Source organism: Dendropsophus ebraccatus, chromosome 15, assembly GCF_027789765.1.
Source record: "Dendropsophus ebraccatus isolate aDenEbr1 chromosome 15, aDenEbr1.pat, whole genome shotgun sequence".
NCBI classification, from domain to species: domain Eukaryota; kingdom Metazoa; phylum Chordata; class Amphibia; order Anura; family Hylidae; genus Dendropsophus; species Dendropsophus ebraccatus.
In genome coordinates, this window is record NC_091468.1 from 74,653,450 (window position 1) to 74,673,694 (window position 20,245).

At 47.3% G+C, this 20,245-nt stretch overlaps 1 protein-coding gene across 1 annotated transcript in view; it reads left to right on the top strand.

Annotated features, from left to right (window-relative positions):
* Positions 1 to 20,245, top strand: part of LYST (lysosomal trafficking regulator) — a 442,781-nt gene that overhangs the window by 88,798 nt on the left and 333,738 nt on the right. Inside the window, exons 4-5 of the mRNA XM_069954584.1 lie at positions 1,101 to 1,995; positions 19,013 to 19,174. Coding sequence (XP_069810685.1) covers positions 1,101 to 1,995; positions 19,013 to 19,174 — 1,057 coding nt within the window. The remainder of the gene's footprint in view (positions 1 to 1,100; positions 1,996 to 19,012; positions 19,175 to 20,245) is intronic.

Here is a 20,245-nt window from a genome sequence, read left to right on the forward strand (position 1 = left end):
TGTCTCATTCAATAGACAATTATGTTCTTTTTTTGGCGGGATAGCCGCCTTAACCCCATATGTTATGGAGGTGGGAGCATAGCCTATACATGGAACATGTAGGCATGTGATGTGAAAGGGGCTTTAGGCTTCATCTGTATTGCTTTGAGAGAGATATATTTTTTTCCATTACATAAACCCAGATTTACTAGGTCTACTAGTTTTGCTCTCATGTTCTGTCAGATTCTACCTGGCTATTTATCTGCCTCCTTTCTTTCCGTTGCACCATTATGGGACAGCTTGGTCCGATTGTGTCATCAGTGCTAAGAAGAGAAAATAAGGGGTGCCTTCTGGTGTAGTATTGTTAGTCAAGTACTATTCATACTCCCCTATGTGGGTTGTGCTAAATCAATAGGCCTCACAGATGCCACCAGTACCGGTGGAACCAGAAGGATTCCTCACAATGTGGTAAGAACATCAAAGAACATGGAGAACCTCAAATACGCATGAAGACTACTACCCTTTAAGGTTGCGGCAAAACGGCCATTTACAAAAAACGATACAGAATAGGGGACAAGTTGGTGGGGGGCCTGACCTCTGTGCTTCTGGCTTCTTTGTTTTGACTAGAGGCACGGGTACTGCACACGACTCATGACAGCACACGACTCGCAGCGGAGAGAGAGCGCTCTGCTCTTTCCATTGGCTTCATAGACCAATTAATAGAACTGTGGGTCTCTTGCCGACCCGCACCTGTATTTGAAACAAAGAAGCCAGGGCCGATTTGGAGATCAACAGGGGCATGGAGGTTGGACCCCCTGCAATCCCCGATCCTGTGGATAGGGGACAAGTACGTTTTAATCGGAGGGTAACAGTGTTCTTGTGTTTCTAGGTTATGCTTGTTCTTTGATCCTCCGTGCTTAGAACATAGTCAGGAACCCTTTTGGTCCGACCAGTCCTGGTTTGGTCGGCTACCTTACTATCACTCATTAGTCGGCAGGAAAACTCAGAACTTGCAGAAATTCCACAAAATGTGTCGGCTTGGTGTCGTCTGGTCAAGGATTGAAACGTTGTACTCCGAATTAAATAGAAAAGTTAAGGATTCTTTCTTTCTTCCCCCACAGGGTCGTTCGAGAAACTTTCCTAAATTCAAATGGAATAAATCAAATAACTGAGCTCCACAATTTGGATCCATTAAGGTTTTCTTGTTTAAAGGTGTTTGAGAAGCTTATATTGTTTGGAGAGCAGCAGACTAGTGTGGACGTTGGCGGCAGTGAGGCGGACACGCTGCCATCACAACTCTCTGGTCATCTCGTAAAGCCTCGTGAAGGCATCAATGTTTCCCAGAGGTTAAGTCAGCTCTACGACCTCCTGAAAGATAGCTGTCCCAAGAAAAGAAAGGAAGTCACTCAGAAGATCAACATAATAAATCTATTTGTCTGTTTGGCGTTTTTGAGTGTGAGCAAAGATTCTGAGTCTGATCTCGAATTGGTGAATGAATCAGAAGACACGTCCGGATATGACAGCACGGCAAGTGAGCCACTGACCATGTTACCCAAGCTGAATACTGACAGCTTGTCTTTGCCGCCACCTCAGCAGATACAGCGGGCAGCAGATATTTGGTCTATGTCTTACTGGCTTTACTTGAGAAGTTCAGTGTTTCAGAAGCAGTTCCACAAGATTGGGGGCTTTGATTTGTGTTATAAACTTCTTCATATGGTGATCGACAACTTTCACACTTTTGATGATTTCAGTGCTGGAACCCTTAAGTCCTCGCACTCCAACGAACGCCAAGTTACGGAATCTCGTGAGAGGGGGGACGCTTCACTCCAGAGCCAGGATTCTGTGGGGGGGTCTCAGCAACCAGCTCAGTCTACAGACGAGGCATCAGAGGCCTGGACTAGTGAGGAAGCTCAGGACTGGGCGTCTGCAGCTGGAAAACTCTTTGAAGCTTTATTATCTATTTGTCTTCATACAGCACGAAACAGCCAATTGAAGTCCGATCTCGAGTTCTCCCAGGTAAACAAAGCTCACACGTAGTGGTGGTGTGGTACACGTTGAGTTCACACATAGTGGTGGTGGGGCACATGTCCAGTGAGCATGTATTAGTGGCGAACAGGCTTCTCTCTCCCTATGTAATACCTGGCGGGCAGGCTCCTCTCTCTCTATGTAATACCTGGCGGGCAGGCTTCTCTCTCCCTATGTAATACCTGGCGGGCAGGCTCCTCTCTCCCTATGTAATGCCTGGTGGGCAGGCTCCTCTCTCCCTATGTAATACCTGGCGGGCAGGCTCCTCTCTCCCTATGTAATACCTCGCGGGCCGGGTCCTCTCTCCCTATGTAATACCTGGCGGGCAGGGTCCTCTCTCCCTATGTAAGGCCTGGCGGGCAGGCTCCTCTCTCCCTATGTAATACCTGGCGGGCAGGCTCCTCTCTCCCTATGTAATACCTGGCGGGTAGGCTCCTCTCTCCCTATGTAATACCTGGCGGGCAGGCTCCTCTCTCCCTATGTAATACCTGGCGGGCAGGCTCCTCTCTCCCTATGTAATACCTGGCGGGCAGGGTCCTCTCTCCCTATGTAATACCTGGCGGGCAGGCTCCTCTCTCCCTATGTAATACCTGGCGGGCAGGCTCCTCTCTCCCTATGTAATACCTGGCGGGCAGGCTCCTCTCTCCCTATGTAATACCTGGCTGCTAGGCTCCCCTCTCCCTATGTAATACCTGGCGGGCAGGCTCCTCTCTCCCTATGTAATACCTGGCGGGCCGGGTCCTCTCTCCCCATGTAATACCTGGTGGGCAGGCTCCTCTCTCCCTATGTAATACCTGGCGGGCAGGCTCCTCTCTCCCTATGTAATACCTGGGGGGCAGGCTCCTCTCTCCCTATGTAATACCTGGCGGGCAGGCTCCTCTCTCCCTATGTAATACCTGGTGTGCAGGCTCCTCTCTCCCTATGTAATACCTGGCGGGCAGGCTCCTCTCTCCCTATGTAATACCTGGCGGGCAGGCTCCTCTCTCCCTATGTAATACCTGGTGTGCAGGCTCCTCTCTCCCTATGTAATACCTGGCGGGCAGGCTCCTCTCTCCCTATGTAATACCTGGCGGGCAGGCTCCTCTCTCCCTATGTAATACCTGGCGGGCAGGCTCCTCTCTCCCTATGTAATACCTGGCGGGCAGGCTCCTCTCTCCCTATGTAATACCTGGCGGGCAGGCTCCTCTCTCCCTATGTAATACCTGGCGGGCAGGCTCCTCTCTCCCTATGTAATACCTGGCGGGCAGGCTCCTCTCTCCCTATGTAATACCTGGCGGGCAGGCTCCTCTCCCCCTATGTAATACCTGGCGGGCAGGCTCCTCTCTCCCTATGTAATACCGGGGGGGCAGGCTCCTATCTCCCTATGTAATACCTGGCGGGCAGGCTCCTCTCTCCCTATGTAAGGCCTGGTGGGCAGGCTCCCCTCCCCCCATGTACCAGTCGGCCATTTTTCTTCATGTAATGGGGGGTGGTTTGTGCTTTATAAATCAGTGATAATAATGATTTAGATTCGATAGCATTTTCATTCTGACCGGTTCCCTTTAAATTCTTTTTAATACATAACCAGCAGAGCCCGTTCACACTATGGATGGCTCATGCGCCTCCGCTCTCCGTGCCTCTCTGTTCAAACAGTTGCCCGCTTCCGCACAGAATTTTGCCGCCGATTGCGTAATGTGAATGGGCCCTAATGTGTTGGTTTTGTAGTAACGGGTTATCCGGGCTTAGATAACATGTCCGCTGCCCTCCCCGATACAGCACCAGTCTTGCCCTCAGTTTGGGTGGGGGTTTTATAGTTTCGTTACCTTGAAGGGAATGAAGCTAAATTGTAATACTTGGGGTTGGGTGTGGTGCTGTTTTTGCAAGAAAGTGTGTGTGTTGTGTGTGTTTTTGTGTGTTTTTTTCCCTTTCAAAACTGCAAAAAAGTTTATTATTATTATAGTTTTTATCTGGTGCGCTCGACACCCATCAGTCCAGTAAAGTTTTCATGTGTTTGTTTAGATCATGCTTGGACATTCTATTGGATTAATTTTATTTTTATTTTTTTTAAGAGATTCATCAGTTTTCAGTGGAGGCTTCTTTCATAGTTAAAGCGACTCTGTACCCACAATCTGACCCCCCCCCCCCAAACCACTTGTACCTTCGGATAGCTGCTTTTACTCCAAGATCTGTCCTGGGCTCCGTTCGGCAGGTGATGCAGTTATTGTCCTAAAAAAATACTTTTAAACTTGCAGCCCTGTGCCCAAGGGGAGTATCTCTGCCCTAACTTTGCACCCCCCCCCCTCCATCCCTCCTCCCCACCCTACTAATCATTAGTAATGCTCCAGGCAGATTGCCTCCTATTCCCCACCTGTGTGAGCACGGCACATGGGCTGGACCATTAAGGCACCTGTGCAATGTTCAGCATGGAGAAAATGTTCCAGTGGCATTCCTAATGATGAGGAGGGACGGAGGGGTGGTGCACAGTTAGGGCACAGATACTCTCGTTTGCACAGGGCTGTAAGTTTAAAAGTTGTTTTTTTTTTGGACAATAACTGCATCACTTGCCGAACGGACCTCAGGACAGATCTTGGGTTAAAAGCAGCTATCCGAAGGTACAACAAGTGGTTTGGGGGGGGTCAGATTGTGGGTACAGAGTCGCTTTTAAGGGGAACACCAGAGGAAAAAAAATATTCATATCAACTAGTGTCAAAAAGTTTTACAGATCTGAAAATTATTTCTATAAAAAAAAAAAAAAATACTTCCAGTACTTATTAGCTGCTGTGTGTCCTGCAGGAAGTGGTGTATTCTCTCCTCACCTTCATGACTGCTCCACTGGAGTTAACTTGTACCCTAAGGGACAGGAAATTCACTAACCCAAGCTGGGAGGGTTAATCTGAGGTCAAGTTGCTGGTTAGCCCTCCCAGGATTACAAAGAAGCTTATAGCCATCTCATAAGGGAGGAGGGGGAGACATAGAGAAAAGCACGGAAGGAATTGTTAGGGTACGTGCATACTACGGAATCTGAAAAGTGAGCGGGTTCATTCTTTGGGCGGATGGAGGATTCTGCCGAAATATAGAATGAAGCTTATGGAACCAGCAGAGATGTGCGCGGCCGTGAGCTGCGGAATCCGCGGCGGGTGATCCACTGGGATTCTGTAGTGTGCGCTTACCCTTAGTCTCACCATGGGCAGTAACTTATCAAAAGTTCTGTTTGAGTGGCATCCCCCTTTGAGAGACTTTACCTCATTTATCCAAATCATGTCACATGTCACTTCTTTTGGCGGATAGCGGAATACGCCAACCCATAGAATGGTGTCTATGGAGCCGGCGGAAATGCGCGCAGACATTATCCACAAGAATTCCTCACCCTAAGGCAGAGGCTTCGCCTGTGCCAGCTGTAAGATGCCATGGATTGTAAGGCAGAGGCTCCGCCCGTATCGATTAGTCAGTTGCAGGGTCATTTGAGGAACAGATCCTCTCGTGAACAGATAATATTGACTCCCCGCCGTTGCGGACTCCCTACCATTGCTCAAGGATGCTTCTGCTTTTTTAGCTAACTTTTCTGCTGAAGCTGTCCGTGTAGCTGCCAGAGATGGAGAAGAAGAAAGACGAAGGGAAGACGCCTAAAAAGGAGCAGTATCAGCGCCCTAAGTTTCAGGAGACCTTTAGAAGCGAGGACAGGGCGGTTGTTGCGGGGAAAAAAAAAATGTCCAACCGCAAGAATTCCCAGGACAAACAATGCCATCATTCTGGTCGGGGAAGGTTAACCGAGTTTCAGGAGGCTTGGCAGTCCGACGCTCAGAACGATTGGGTTCTTTCTCCCACCAATGCCGCCCCCCCAGAAGATTCTTAATCTCCAGCCTATCCTTAGAGATCCTTCAGAATCAAGAAACTGCTAAAGACAAATGTCGTGTCCCTTGTACCAGGAAGGAACTGGGGAAGGGTCAATATTCAGATCTTTTTCTTGTCCAGACACCCAATACACCTGAAGCCATCAACACATTTGTCAGATGCCGCAGGGTCGAGATGAAATCTATAACGTCCACTACCCTGTAAAGCAGTAAATGCTGTTGGCTTTTATCCATCTGCGGGAAACGTATTATCACCTTCCCATCAATGTCTCCTTCCAGCAGTTTGAGTTTCGGGGTCCATATAAATGGAGGTGTTTAGCATTTCCAGGGCTCTTCCTTATGGTAGGATATGGTAGGCCCCCTGAACCTTCACACATCTAATGAGGGAAGTAATATCCCACCTTTACAGGGGATTAATATGGTGGATGATTCCCCTGTGATGTTCACAGTTAAGTCACATGATATTCCTGGATACACTTAGGGCCCTATTCCACGGGACAATTATTGTTTGGATAATTAACGAAATCTCAAACGATCACTTTGCAAGCTTCGAGATCGTTCGCACACTCCAACGGAACGATGGTCTTTAATTCTAGTCGTTCTTGCGGTTGTCCTGACTTTGTTGATCGTTCACTTTAGAGTGATTCCACGGAACGATGAACAACAGATTATCGTTTAAGTAGGTGGGCGAGTCATATTTTTCCCCATTCTCTCTGCCTCCGGTGGGCGTATTTTTCCTTTTACATTCGTAGGCAATATATGAATATTATAAATGTTCACACACAATAAATGCTATTATGTTACATTTTTCAAAGCTTTCTTTATTATTTAATTTATTTTATAAATTTGGATTTACAAAAAGAACATGAGCGGCGGGACTTCTTTCGTATACAGTGTTTTCCATTGGTTACCATATATATTGTGACAATCTGGGGGTTACTCACTCACTGGGATTGGCATCTCCCGGCTCTGAGACGGTCGCCATCTCCCGGCTCTGAGACGGTCGCCATCTCCCGGCTCTGAGACGGTCGCCATCTCCCGGCTCTGAGACGGTCGCCATCTCCCGGCTCTGAGACGGTCGCCATCTCCCGGCTCTGAGACGGTCGCCATCTCCCGGCTCTGGGACGGTCGCCATCTCCCGGCTCTGAGACGGTCGCCATCTCCCGGCTCTGAGACGGTCGCCATCTCCCGGCTCTGAGACGGTCGCCATCTCCCGGCTCTGGGACGGTCGCCATCTCCCGGCTCTGGGACGGTCGCCATCTCCCGGCTCTGAGACGGTCGCCATCTCCCGGCTCTGAGACGGTCGCCATCTCCCGGCTCTGAGACGGTCGCCATCTCCCGGCTCTGGGACGGTCGCCATCTCCCGGCTCTGGGACGGTCGCCATCTCCCGGCTCTGAGACGGTCGCCATCTCCCGGCTCTGGGACGGTCGCCATCTCCTGGCTCTGGGACGGTCGCCATCTCCCGGCTCTGAGACGGTCGCCACATCACAAACTTCAGTCCAGTCAGTGCTGTACGCTTTATACTGACCACAGTCAGCTCTATTTATCCAATGGAATAAACTGTATACGAAAGAAGTCCCGACGCTCATGTTCTTTTTGTAAATCCAAATTTATAAAATAAATAATAAAGAAAGCTTTGAAAAATGTAACATAATAGCATTTATTGTGTGTGAACATTTATAATATTCATATATTGCCTACGAATGTAAAAGGAAAAATACGCCCACCGGAGGCAGAGAGCATGAGAAAAAAATGACTCATCCCACCTACTTGAACGATAATCTTTTGTTCATCGTTCCGCGGAATCACTCTGAAGCTAACGATCGTTAACAATTATCCAAATGTTAATCGTCCCATGGAATAGGGCCCTTAGACAGAGCATGCAGAGACAATGGCTGTGCCCTGTGGGGCTGTATTCTCTCTTATCACCAGTCTGGCACAGAATCCCTGTCTCTGGGGAGGAGGGCGGCACATCCTGGAACAAGAGGTGCCCACTGCAGCTGACGTCCCGGCACAGAATCCCTGTCTCTGGGGAGGAGGGCGGCACATCCTGGAACAAGAGGTGCCCACTGCAGCTGACGTCCCGGCACAGAATGGCGGTGCTGGAACACAGCTGTGCCATAACGGAAGCATTCTTATAGGAATACGATGTATACAATGCTTCCGGCGGCAAAGCTGCACAGAGAGTAGGCTTTGCCTGGAGTAACCCTTTAACCCCTTAAGGACAGAGCCTGAAATGGCCTTAAGGACGGAGACAAATTTTATGAATATGACCAGTGTCCCTTTATTCATTAATAACTTCGGGATGCTTTTACCTATCCGGCTGATTCTGAGATTGTTTTCTCGTGACATATTGTACTTTACATTTCTGGTAAATTGGAGTTGATACTTATAACGAATCTTTATGAAAAAAAACAAAATAACGTGAAAAATTGTGGAAAATATGCATTTTTTCAACTTTGAAACTTTTCTGCTTATACAGAAATGGTTATGCCACATAAATTATATATTAAATAGCATTAGCAACATGTCTACTTTATGTTGGCGGCATTTATTAAACTATATTTAATTTTTTTTTAGACAATAGAAAGCGTAAAACATTAGCAGCAATTTTCCACATTTTCAGTAAAATTTCAAAATCAGATATTTTTAGGGACCTGTTCAGGTTTAAAGTGTATTTGAGGGGCCTGTATGTTAGCCCCACAAAGCACCCCATTTCAGAAACTGCACCCCCCAAACTCTGCAAAAGCATATCCAGAAAGTGTTTTAACCCTTTAGGGGAGTCACAGAAATAAAATCTAAGTGTGTAAGAAATTTGAAAATTAAAATTTTCTGTGTAGAGATTTTATTGTAATCCAATATTTTTCATAATGATAAACCTATTAGCAGAGAAATGCACCCCAATATTGATTGCCCCGTTTCTGCAGTTTATAGAAATACCCCATATGTGGCCCTATTGCGCTATTTGACGCAACCACAAGCCTCAGATATAAAGGAGCGCCTAGTGAATTTCAACACCTCCGTTATATTTGGTCATTTCTGACTGTACCACTTCAGGTTGGCAGAGGCTCTGGGGTGCCAAAACATAAAAAACACCCCTAGAGGGACACCATTCAGAAAACTGCACCCCTCAAGGAATGTAACAAGGGGTGCGGTGAGCATCTGGACCCCACAGGTGATTCACAGATTTTCCGAACAATATGGCGTAAAAAAGTAAAAAAATTCTATTTTTTACACTAAAATGTTGTTCTAGCCTTCATTTTTCATCCTTAACAAGGGGTATAAAGAAAAAAAACAAACAAAACATGTAGCCCAGCTTCTCCCGAGTACGGAAATACCCCACATGTGGACATAAAGTGCCAAGGGGGCGCAGGACGAGCCTCCAAAGGGAAGGAGCGCCAATTGGCTTTTGGAAGCTGGATTTGGATGGAATGGATTTCATGGGCCATGTCGCATTTACAAAGTGATCATGCTGCCAAAACACTGGAAACCCCCCACAAGTGACCCCATTTTGGAAACCACACCCCTCAAGGAATCTAACAAGGGGTGCAATGAGGATATGGACCCCACTGGTGATGGGCACAAATGTGGAACAATGTGACGTGAAAGGGAAATTTTTCATTTTTTCACTTTCACGGCACAAATGTGGCCGTCATCCAGGAGTCAATATCCTCATTGCACCCCTTGTTAGATTCCTTGTGGGGTGTAGTTTCCAGAATGGGGTCATTTGTGGGGGGTTTCCAGTGTTTGGCAGCACGAGGGCTCTGTAAATGCGACATGGCGTTCATCATCCATTCTGGCCAAATCCAGCCTCCAAAATCCAAATGGCGCACCTTCCCTTCGGAGGCTTGCCCTGCGCCCACATGGCGCTTTATGTCCACATGTGGGGTATTTACGGACTCGGGGGAAATTGCTCTACACATTTTGTGTTTTTTTTTCTCTTTTAACCCCTTGTGAAAATGAAAGATTTAAGGCTAAACCAACATTATAGTGTAAAAAATGTAATATTTCATTTTCACGCCACATTGTTCCACATTTGTGCCCGTCACCAGTGGGGTCCATATGCTGACTACACCCCTTGTTACATTCCTTGAGGGGTGTAGTTTCCATAATAGGGTCACTTGTGGGGGGTTTAACTGTCTTGGCAACACAAAGGCCTTTCAAATGCAACATTGTCCCTCGAAATCCATTCCATCCAAATTCAGCCTCCAAAAGCCAAATGGCGCTCCTTCCCTTTGGAGGCTTACCTCTTTTAACCCAAGACAAGATCAATGATTTAGTGTAAAAATTAAACATTTTTTACACTAAATGTTGGTCTAGCCTTGATTTTTTTCCATTTCCACAAGGGGTTAAAAAAGAAAATGAATGCAAAACGTGTAGGGTAATTTCCCCTGAGTACGAAAATACCCCACATGTGGACATAATGTGCCATATGGGCAGAGGGCAAGCCACCAAAGGGACAGAGCGCCATTTAGAGGCTGGAATGGAGGATGGAGGCCATATCGCAATTACAAAGCTCCTGTGCTGCCAGGACAGTAGAAACCCCCCACAAGTGACCCCATTCTGGAAACTACACCCCATAAGGAATCTAACAAGGGGTGCAGTGAGGATATGGACCCAACTGGTAACGGGCACATATGTAAAACATGTGCCAGGAAAATAAAAAAATAAAAAATTTTTTATTTTTACGGCACAAATGTTCCCGTCACCAGGGGGCCATATCCCCGCTGCCCCCCTTGTTAGATTATGGGGTGTAGTTTCCTTGTTAGATTATGGGGTGTAGTTTCCAGAATGGGGTCACTTGTGGGGGGTTTCTACTGTCCTGGCCGCACAGAGGCTTTGTAATTGCATCATGGCATCCTCTAATGGGAATGGCGGCCATACCTATTTAGCTGGGGAAAAGGGACAATTCTAATTTATTTGGGGGTATTAGGCCAATTATTAGTTTATAAGGTTGAAAATGACAGGTGTCCATCAAATTCAACCTGTGTTGATCCAGAGGAAGGCAAAAAATCCTCATGATGCAGACGACAGTCGCCTCATCACAGGGGAAAATTCCTTCCCGACTCCATAATGGCGATCAGAATAATCCCTGGACCAACGTGACCCCTGAAATAGGAATAAGGGACAGAATTTAGATAATGTAGAACCCCAATGACGTGTGGTGCGCCTTGAAGCGATCCAGTATGCAGAGGCCGGGGGGATCAGGACAGGTGTCACACTGGTAAATGGCGTCCTTCCTGATCCCCCTGTTACCCCACACTCTGCACTTCTTCTGGGGTCTCCCGTTCTCCAGTGTGGGGGACGTCACCTGGAAAATGTTGTCCTGGTGCGATACGGGGTCCTTCATATCCAGAAGTGCTGGGTCCGCTCCATGGCTGCTAAATATTAGGGCTCTATTACTACTTCTGATATTTTCGGATCGTGCCGCAAGCTACAGGGCAGCGAGGGACCGGAAGAGGGGGGCGCTGGTATAAAAGTTATCCCCGTACAGGTGGTGGTGACCTTTATCCAGCAGTGGGAAGATCAGTTCCCGAACGATCTTCCCACTAACTTTGAGGATGGGGGCGGGCAGGATTCGGGTGTCCCTTCCTTCATACACTCTAAGGGTACGTGCACACTGCCGAATGGCGGAGGATAACCCTTTGTGCATTCCGCAGCTGGCACCCACCGGTGGACTGATGGAGGCGCGCGTCTCCGCTCGTGTCACACTCCATTCTATGCACGGGCGGATTCCGCCCTCTGAGGTATCGCTGCTCCATCTCACCGAAGACCGGACCTGACGTCAGGACTATTTCTCTGTGACCACGTCTGTGCCTGAGCTATTAGCTAACAAGAACTTGTAACCGATATCCTAAATCCGCAGATGTGGAAAACACCCTAACCGTTTAGACTGCGGCGGGACTGGGCTATCATACCTATCGGATCACAATCAGAAGTATTGTCCTCCCGTCCAGTCCCACTTTCCACTGCTAAACGCCCATAAAGTGAAAAATAGTCTCAAGCCGATTCCTCGGAAGGTTCTAGCATTTCATGTAACCCCTCAGAGGTCAGTGTTTGTGATTTATATCCAATAGGTCTCCCACCTATCGCATACACTCTGACTGATCTGCTCTGGATGATAAACCTTCAATCTTTGAAACTTTCTTTTGTGCTTCTGCATAATGTCTGGAAACACTATGCTTAAAGGGGTTATCCAGGTAACGAAAAGAATATTCCAAACAATCCCCCTTCCCAATCCCACCCTATGTCTAATCTACATATATAACCTCTCGCATCCTTTCCCTGTTCTTTTCTCATACTTACCCGCTCTGGATGTCTAAAATCATCTCCTGTGTCCACTCTGACAACACCCTGCCCCCCCTCCTCTTTGTAGATGCAGGACATGTGATCGCCTCTCTGGAAGTCGGGTTAGCTGTCTATGAACATGCACCTGTGCTGCTTCCATAGACTTACATGTGTCCCTGAGCCTAGGCTTCTGTAATATGCAAAGTTATAGTTCTCTCTCTGCTTGCTGTCCGTAAATGCAGCCATATAGTTTTATCTCTGCTTGCTGTCAGTGAATGCAGCCGTATAATTATCTCTATGCTTGCTGTCAGTGAATGCAGATGAATATTTTTATCTCTTCTTGCTGTCAGTGACTGCAGGCGTATAGTTCTATCTCTGCTTGCTGTCAGTGAATGCAGGCATATGTACCTGTCTTTGTGTCCCTGCTCTGTATAGTGTAAGTGTTATAGATGCTCTTAGTCTGGATGGAACTAGAATGTTTTCATTTACAGTCAGCAAGCAGAGAGCTAAACCTACACTACACCCCCCAACCCCTGGTAAACAGATGCCTGTTCTGCAGCACATAGCTACACCGCATCAGCTCTGCTACATCATCAGCTAGTATGGAATACATACTGGGGTCATGTGTTGCAAAATCAGTTAAAAAACAGCCCTGTGTTACTGTGCAATAATAATGACAGCAGTGGGCAGGATAGAAAGCCAAGGGGGTGAGTACACAAATGGAGCAATCAGGGAGATGCATGATGGGAAATGTTTCCTGGCCGTCGCCATTTTGCATATAGACCGGCTTTATAGAAAAATTCGGGAATGGCAACAGCTAGAAAGATGGAAGACGGCTCAAAATATTAAGGGGGACTTGGTGAGTAAGAGCTGTAGGGTTGGGGCGCATTTCATGTTCTAGCTCACCCCTTTTGTACATTGTGTGTCTGGGCAGTAATTCTGCCATGCATTGGCTGTACAGTCCTCCCTATGCACTGGATCCCACAATTTCTTAGGTGCACTGCACAGGAGGAGGAACAATGTAACGGTTGCTTCATTGGACGGCTTTTTCCAGTAATAAAGGATTTAAATTCTCTTGTAATTAGGGGTGGATCTTTAAATAGAAGTGTGTTTTTATAGCAAGCTTAAGAAAGGCTCCATTGTGTGACAGAGCCGAAACCCGTAGCTTTTGCACAATGAATCTCTTTGTTGGGATATATTCTGGAGTGGAGTTCCTACTATCGGGTTAATTCCTTAAGGATATTCTTCAATTCATCTGCACGGCCGATCCAAAGGGAATGGTTTACCAGCGCGTGTTAGCCAGGCCACTATTCTGCAATGGATGGTTTACACCTAGTCGCTGACTAAAATGATCTTTGGCGAGCTGTGGTGACCCTATTGTTTCTATAGCTCTTCATAATGTTGTGCCTATTGGTTGCACAAGCACTTTAGATGAATGTGCAGTTTTTAACCGATCTGCTTGTAGAACTTTCAATAGTACGCCATTTCTTTTTCTCTAGATTCCAAGAAGCAGATGTAATTTCTCTCTATAGAAAAGAGAGAGATCCTTGTAGATAAGATCTGTTTCTTCCAGAAGAAGGAAGCTTGCCAGATTCCATAAGCTTTATCCATTCTAGTTTTTATATCATCTTTCATACCGGCGATCCCGTGGAGTCCGTCTCATTCGCTACCGATACAGATCCGGTTGTCTTGGAACAGACGCAGCTCAGGGTTGGATAAGAGGATGTCTCTATGGTGTCTGAATCCTACCAGCCAAAGGAAAGGGCTTCACTGGAACACACGCGCCAAGACAATCTTGTCCACAGATGCAAGCAAATAATCTTCTTGGGAACTCTGAAGGGTACCCAGTTACTACAAGCCCTGGTCCCCCCAGACAGCGTGAAGGTAATCAAACTTCAGGAAACTGAAGGCGCTTTTGATGTTATGTCAGGCAGAAAGTACCTTGAATTATTCTCATCTTCATAGCCTCTCAGACAACTTTACTACGGTAGCTCATGTAGAACACCAAAGGAGCGCAAAACCCAACGCTCTTCAAACTGTCCCTAATCAAATCATCTCCTTGGCGGAAGAACATCTTCTTTCTCTTACAGCTGCTTACCTCAAGGGTTTCAAAAACATCCAGGCAGACTATCTGAGCCAATTCACTATTTATCCAAGCGAGTGGTGTTTAAAAGAAGAGATCTTCCATCTGCTGACCCGCAGGTGTGATCAGCCACCAATAGACCTATTTTCAAGTGGGCAGAACAGGAAGGTAAAAAATAGTACCCTCTAAACTCAAGTGATGGTCCAATGGCGATAGATGCAGTATCCCAGGCTTGGAGTTTCAACCTGGCTTATGGATTTCCACCGTTTCCACTCATACCCAAGACCCTACAAAAGATTGTGTCCGAGAGAACTACAGTCATTCTTCTGGTACTATTATGGCCTTGGAGATTGTGGTTTGCCCTTCTCCAGAGACTCGTATTGGAACCTACCTTTGATCTCCCGGTGGTTCAGGACCTTCTGTATCAAGGGCCTCTACTTCATCCGAATTTGTCAAAGCTTCAGATGTCATCATGGAACCTGAGAAGACCATGATCAGAAGCAGAGCCCCTCCGAGGAAGTGATCTCTACTCTTCAAAAAAGTAGCAAGCCAGTCACGGCAAAAATATAATGTCTAAAATTCTGGAAGGTCATCAGATTATAGATGGATTAGGAGGCTTGTGCTAATCTCCTTGAGATCCTAAAACAGTGTTGGAAGGTCTTAGGGCCCTAGTACACCAACAGATTTCTGACCAATTTATCTGACAGATTTTTTAAGCCAAAACCAGGAATGGATCTGAAATGAGGAGAAATCTCAGTCTTTCGTTTATGACCTGTTCTCTGTTTAGTCTGGTCCTGGCTTTGGCTTCAATAATCTGTCAGATGTCTGTTGGTGTAATAGGGCTCTTACTCGTCCTTCCTTTGAGCCTATTTCTGAATCTCGTCTGGGATTCCTTTATTTTAAAGCAGCCTTCTTGGTGGCCATCGTCACAGCTAGATATGGTCGTGCGATCCAGGCCCTCACTATTCGTGAACGTTACTGCATTATCCAAGAGGATAGACTTTTTCTAATGACCTGGACTTCCTTATCAAGGTAGTTTCTGGCCTTTGTCGTTTACAGGATATAGTCCTGCTAACCTTCCGTGAATACCGTAAAAATATCTGGGAACTCAAACTCCATTACTTAGATGTGAGAAGAACCATTCTGCAGGATCTAGATTCATGCTACAGAAAAGATCAGAGCCTCTTTGTTCAGTTTTAGAGGAAGAACAAAGGGAAAAAGGTTTCCAAAAGTGCTAGCGCAATGGACCAGGGACCTCATCCTTGAACTTACTGTCACCTTTATTAGTAAGGGACAATTTCAGGGGCTCCATCTACCTTCAGGGGCTCCATCTAGTAAGGGCTCCATCTACCTTCAGGGGCTCCATCTAGTAAGGGCTCCATCTACCTTCAGGGGCTCCATCTAGTAAGGGCTCCATCTACCTTCAGGGGCTCCATCTAGTAAGGGCTCCATCTACCTTCAGGGGCTCCATCTAGTAAGGGCTCCATCTACCTTCAGGGGCTCTATCTAGTAAGGGCTCCATCTACCTTCAGGAGCTCCATCTAGTAACGGCTCCATCTACCTTCAGGGGCTCTATCTAGTAAGGGCTCCATCTACCTTCAGGGGCTCCATCTAGTAAGGGCTCCCATCTACCTTCAGGGGCTCCATCTACCTTCAGGGGCTCCATCTACCTTCAGGGGCTCCATCTACCTTCAGGGGCTCCATCTAGTAAGGGCTCCATCTACCTTCAGGGGCTCCATCTAGTAAGGGCTCCATCTACCTTCAGGGGCTCCATCTACCTTCAGGGGCTCCATCTAGTAAGGGCTCCATCTACCTTCAGGGGCTCCATCTAGTAAGGGCTCCATCTACCTTCAGGGGCTCCATCTAGTAAGGGCTCCATCTACCTTCTGGTCGGACAGAGCTGGTGGCTACTTGGTCTACATCACATCTACAGATTCCTCTACAGAGGCAGTGAGGACCTGGCCCACCCTAAGGTGAATGGTTGGTATTTCTCCTGTGGTGCCCTCGTGAAGGTGAGGAGAGATAATAGTATTAGTCTCAGTGATAAGATGGTTTCTCCGAAACCTTTGTGATGGCACCGTCATTCCTACCTATATTGTGTTGCTTAATATGATACTCAAGTGGTGCTGAAGATTTGTTCTAATGCACGGGTGATATTGGGGAGGGGGGGGGTTCTAACTTCTCGTGTGCGTGCTTTTCCTGTCCCTTAGGGTTGGCTTTTACTCCTGTGGTGTCGTCATGAAGGTTTCAGAGAAACTATCTTACCAGTTAGACTAAGACTAATTTCTCTCCAGTGTGACACAGTGCTCTCTGCTGCCACCTCTGTCCAAAGCAGCAGCAAATCCTTATAGAAAACCTCTCCTGCTCTGGACAGTTCCTGACATGGACAGAGGTGGCAGCAGAGAGCACTGTGTCAGACTGGAGAGAATACACCACTTCCTGCAGGACTTACAGCAGCTGATAAGTACTGGAAGACTGGAGAGAACCCACCACTTCCTGCAGGACATACAGCATATGGTAAGTATTACAAGACAGGAGATTTCTTTTTATTATTATTTAAATAGAAATAATTTACAGGTCTGTATAACTTTCTTACACTGGTTGATTTACCGGTACGTCATATGTCCCTAGGGGGTGTTCAGAGCGGGGCCGCGCGGTGACCCCGCTCTGAACCGCCGCAATCCCTGGTGCCGCGTGTAGCCCGAGATTGTGGCTATTAGCGGGCACGGTCTGATCGCCGTGCCCGCTAATTAGGTAATCGGAGGCAGCTGTCAAAGTTGACAGCTGCCTCCAATTACCGGCTGCAGCACTTCCCTGGTGTCTAGTGGGGGAGAGACGTTGTCCCGGAGGAGCGATCTCTGTACCTGCTGCCGGCCGGGGTCCGCTCCAAGATGGCGCCGTCCCCGGTTAGGCACTCGTTTATTTTCGGCTGCAGCTGCAGAAAGCAAACGAGTGCCGGTCTCATTGATCTTTTCTGTATAACTATACAGCATAGATCTCAATGAGAGATCAAAGTGTATATACTAGAAGTCCCCCAGGGGGAATAACCCTAACCCCAGGGAGGGGGACAAACCCCAACCCCAGGGAGGGGGACTAACCCCAACCCCAGGGAGGGGGACTAACCCCAACCCCAGGGAGGGGGACTAACCCCAACCCCAGGGAGGGGGACTAACCCCAACCCCAGGGAGGGGGACTAACCCCAACCCCAGGGAGGGGGACTAACCCCAACCCACAGGGGGACTAACCCCAACCCCAGGGAGGGGGACTAACCCCAACCCCAGGGAGGGGGACTAACCCCAACCCCAGGGAGGGGGACTAACCCCAACCCACAGGGGGACTAACCCCAACCCCAGGGGGACTTCTAGTATTTGTGTAAAAAAAAAAAAAAAAAAAGAAGTATTGTTATTAGTAAAAATCCCCTCCCCTAATAAAAGTCAGAATCACCCCCCTTTTCCCATTTTACAAATATAAATAAATAAATAAACATGTTTGCTATCGCCGCGTGCATAATCGCCCGAACTATTAATTAATCACATTCCTGATCTCGTACGGTAAACGGCGTCAGCGCAAAAAAATCCTAAAGTACAAAATTGCGCATTTTTGGTCTCATCAAATACAGAAAAAATTTAATAAAAAGTGATCAAAAAGTCGTATATGCGCAATCAAGGTACCGATAGAAAGAAGACATCATGGCGCAAAAACTGACACCTGACACAGCCCCATAGACCAAAGGATAAAAGCGCTATAAGCCTGGGAATGGAGCGATTGTAAGGAACGTATATTTGTTGACAATGGTTTTAATTTTTTACAGGCCATCCGATACAATATAAGTTATACATGTTATATATCGTTGTAATCGTAACGACTTGAGGAACGTGCATAACAAGTCAGTTTTACCCCAGGGCGAATGACTTAAAAACACAGTCCCCCCAAATAAAAGAAATGCAGGTTTTTTTTTTAATTTTTACCACACATATAATTTTTTTCTGGTTTCGCAGTGACTTAATGCAAAAAATCAGCCGTCATTGCAAAGTACAATTAGTGACGCAAAAAATAAGGATAAGGGCTCATGTGGGTTTCTAGGTGGAAAAATGCAAGTGCTATGTATGGCCGTATATACACAAGGAGGAAAAAACGAAAATTGTCCCCGTCCTTAAAGGGTTAAAACCCTTTCTCTTTTTCCACGGTGTTCCCCTTTAAGTGTCAGTTTGTGTTTTTCGTAAAGTCCACAGCAGGTTGTAGTAAAGCGTCCCCGTCATTAACACATATAAAAAGGGCGAGAAATAAGCAACAACGAATAACTTTATTGTACGGCCGACGTGTGCTCTGTGGGGGAAATGTTTGATAGAAATTATTAGAAATTTATTTTATATATATTATAGAGTTGTAATTCGGTGCCCTCTTTTTTTTTATTTAAGGAGGAGGAATTCTGGGCTGGGCAGGGCAGAGTGTCGGGGACATGAAAGACGTGATGCTCTCCCCCTCCCTTTCCCCCGCTCCCCCCCCCCCCCCGTGCTCTTCCCATCCCTCATACCCCCCCGCCCCCCCCCCGGGTCTCCCCATCTCTCCCCCTTCCTTCCCCCATCTCTCCCCCTCCCTTCCCCCGTGCTCTCCCCCCCCTCCTCCCCCCGGGACTGGAGCTGCAGGATACCGGCACCAGTGCGGGGGAGGGGAGAGCATGTTACGTCTTTCATCCTCCCCAGCACTTTCACCCTAGCCCGGAGTTCTCCTTTACCAGACAAAATAAGCTGCCTGATTAGAAAGTAAGTGCTGTGATTTGCTGATTCCCGTCCTGTTTTCCCGCAGAATCTCCCGATCCAGCACATCATGCTCGCCGTGCACGACTCGCTTTCTCATTCAAAAGTCCTTGAGACCAAACTATCAGCCAATATCTGTGACTGTCTTCTGCGAGTGGCCGTGTCTGATTTCCTGTTACTCTGTGATCCCTATGAGACACAAAGTGAAAAGGTTAGTGGAAGCAAAGACTTAAGGCGCTATAACATAAACCTTTGTCCACTGATATCCATATATATATATATATATATTTATTTATATTTATACTGGATAAGATGGTGATGTCACTTCCTGGTGAACATGGTGATGTCACTTCCTGGTGAACATGGTGATGTCACTTCCTGGTGAACATGGTGATGTCACTTCCTGGTGAACATGGTGATGTCACTTCCTGGTGAACATGGTGATGTCACTTCCTGGTGAACATGGTGATGTCACTTCCTGGTGAACATGGTGATGTCACTTCCTGGTGAACATGGTGATGTCACTTCCTGGTAAACACGGTGATGTCACTTCCTGGTGAACACGGTGATGTCACTTCCTGGTGAACACGATGATGACACTTTCTGGTGAACACGATGATGTCACTTTCTGGAGAACACGATGATGTCACTTCCTGGATAACACGGTGATGTCACTTCCTGGACATCCCCATGTTATCAAGGAAGTGACATCCCCATGTTATCCAGGAAGTGACCTCACCGTGTTATCCAGGAAGTGACATCACCATGTTATCCAGGAAGGGACATCACCATGTGAGCCAGGAAGTGACATCACCATGTTATCCAGGAAGGGACATCACCATGTGAGCCAGGAAGTGACATCACCGTGTTATCCAGGAAGTGACATCACCGTGTTATCCAGGAAGTGACATCACCGTGTTATCCAGGAAGTGACGTCCCCGTGTTATCCAGGGAGTGACGTCCCCGTGTTATCCAGGGAGTGACGTCCCCGTGTTATCCAGGAAGTGACGTCCCCGTGTTATCCAGGAAGTGACGTCCCCGTGTTATCCAGGAAGTGACGTCCCCGTGTTATCCAGGAAGTGACGTCCCCGTGTTATCCAGGGAGTGACGTCACCGTGTTATCCAGGGAGTGACATCACCATGTTATCCAGGGAGTGACATCACCATGTTATCCAGGAAGTGACATAACCATGTTATCCAGGCAGTGAAAGCGACTCTGTACCCACAATCTGACCCCCCCCAAACCACTTGTTGTACCTTCGGATAGCTGCTTTTAATCCAA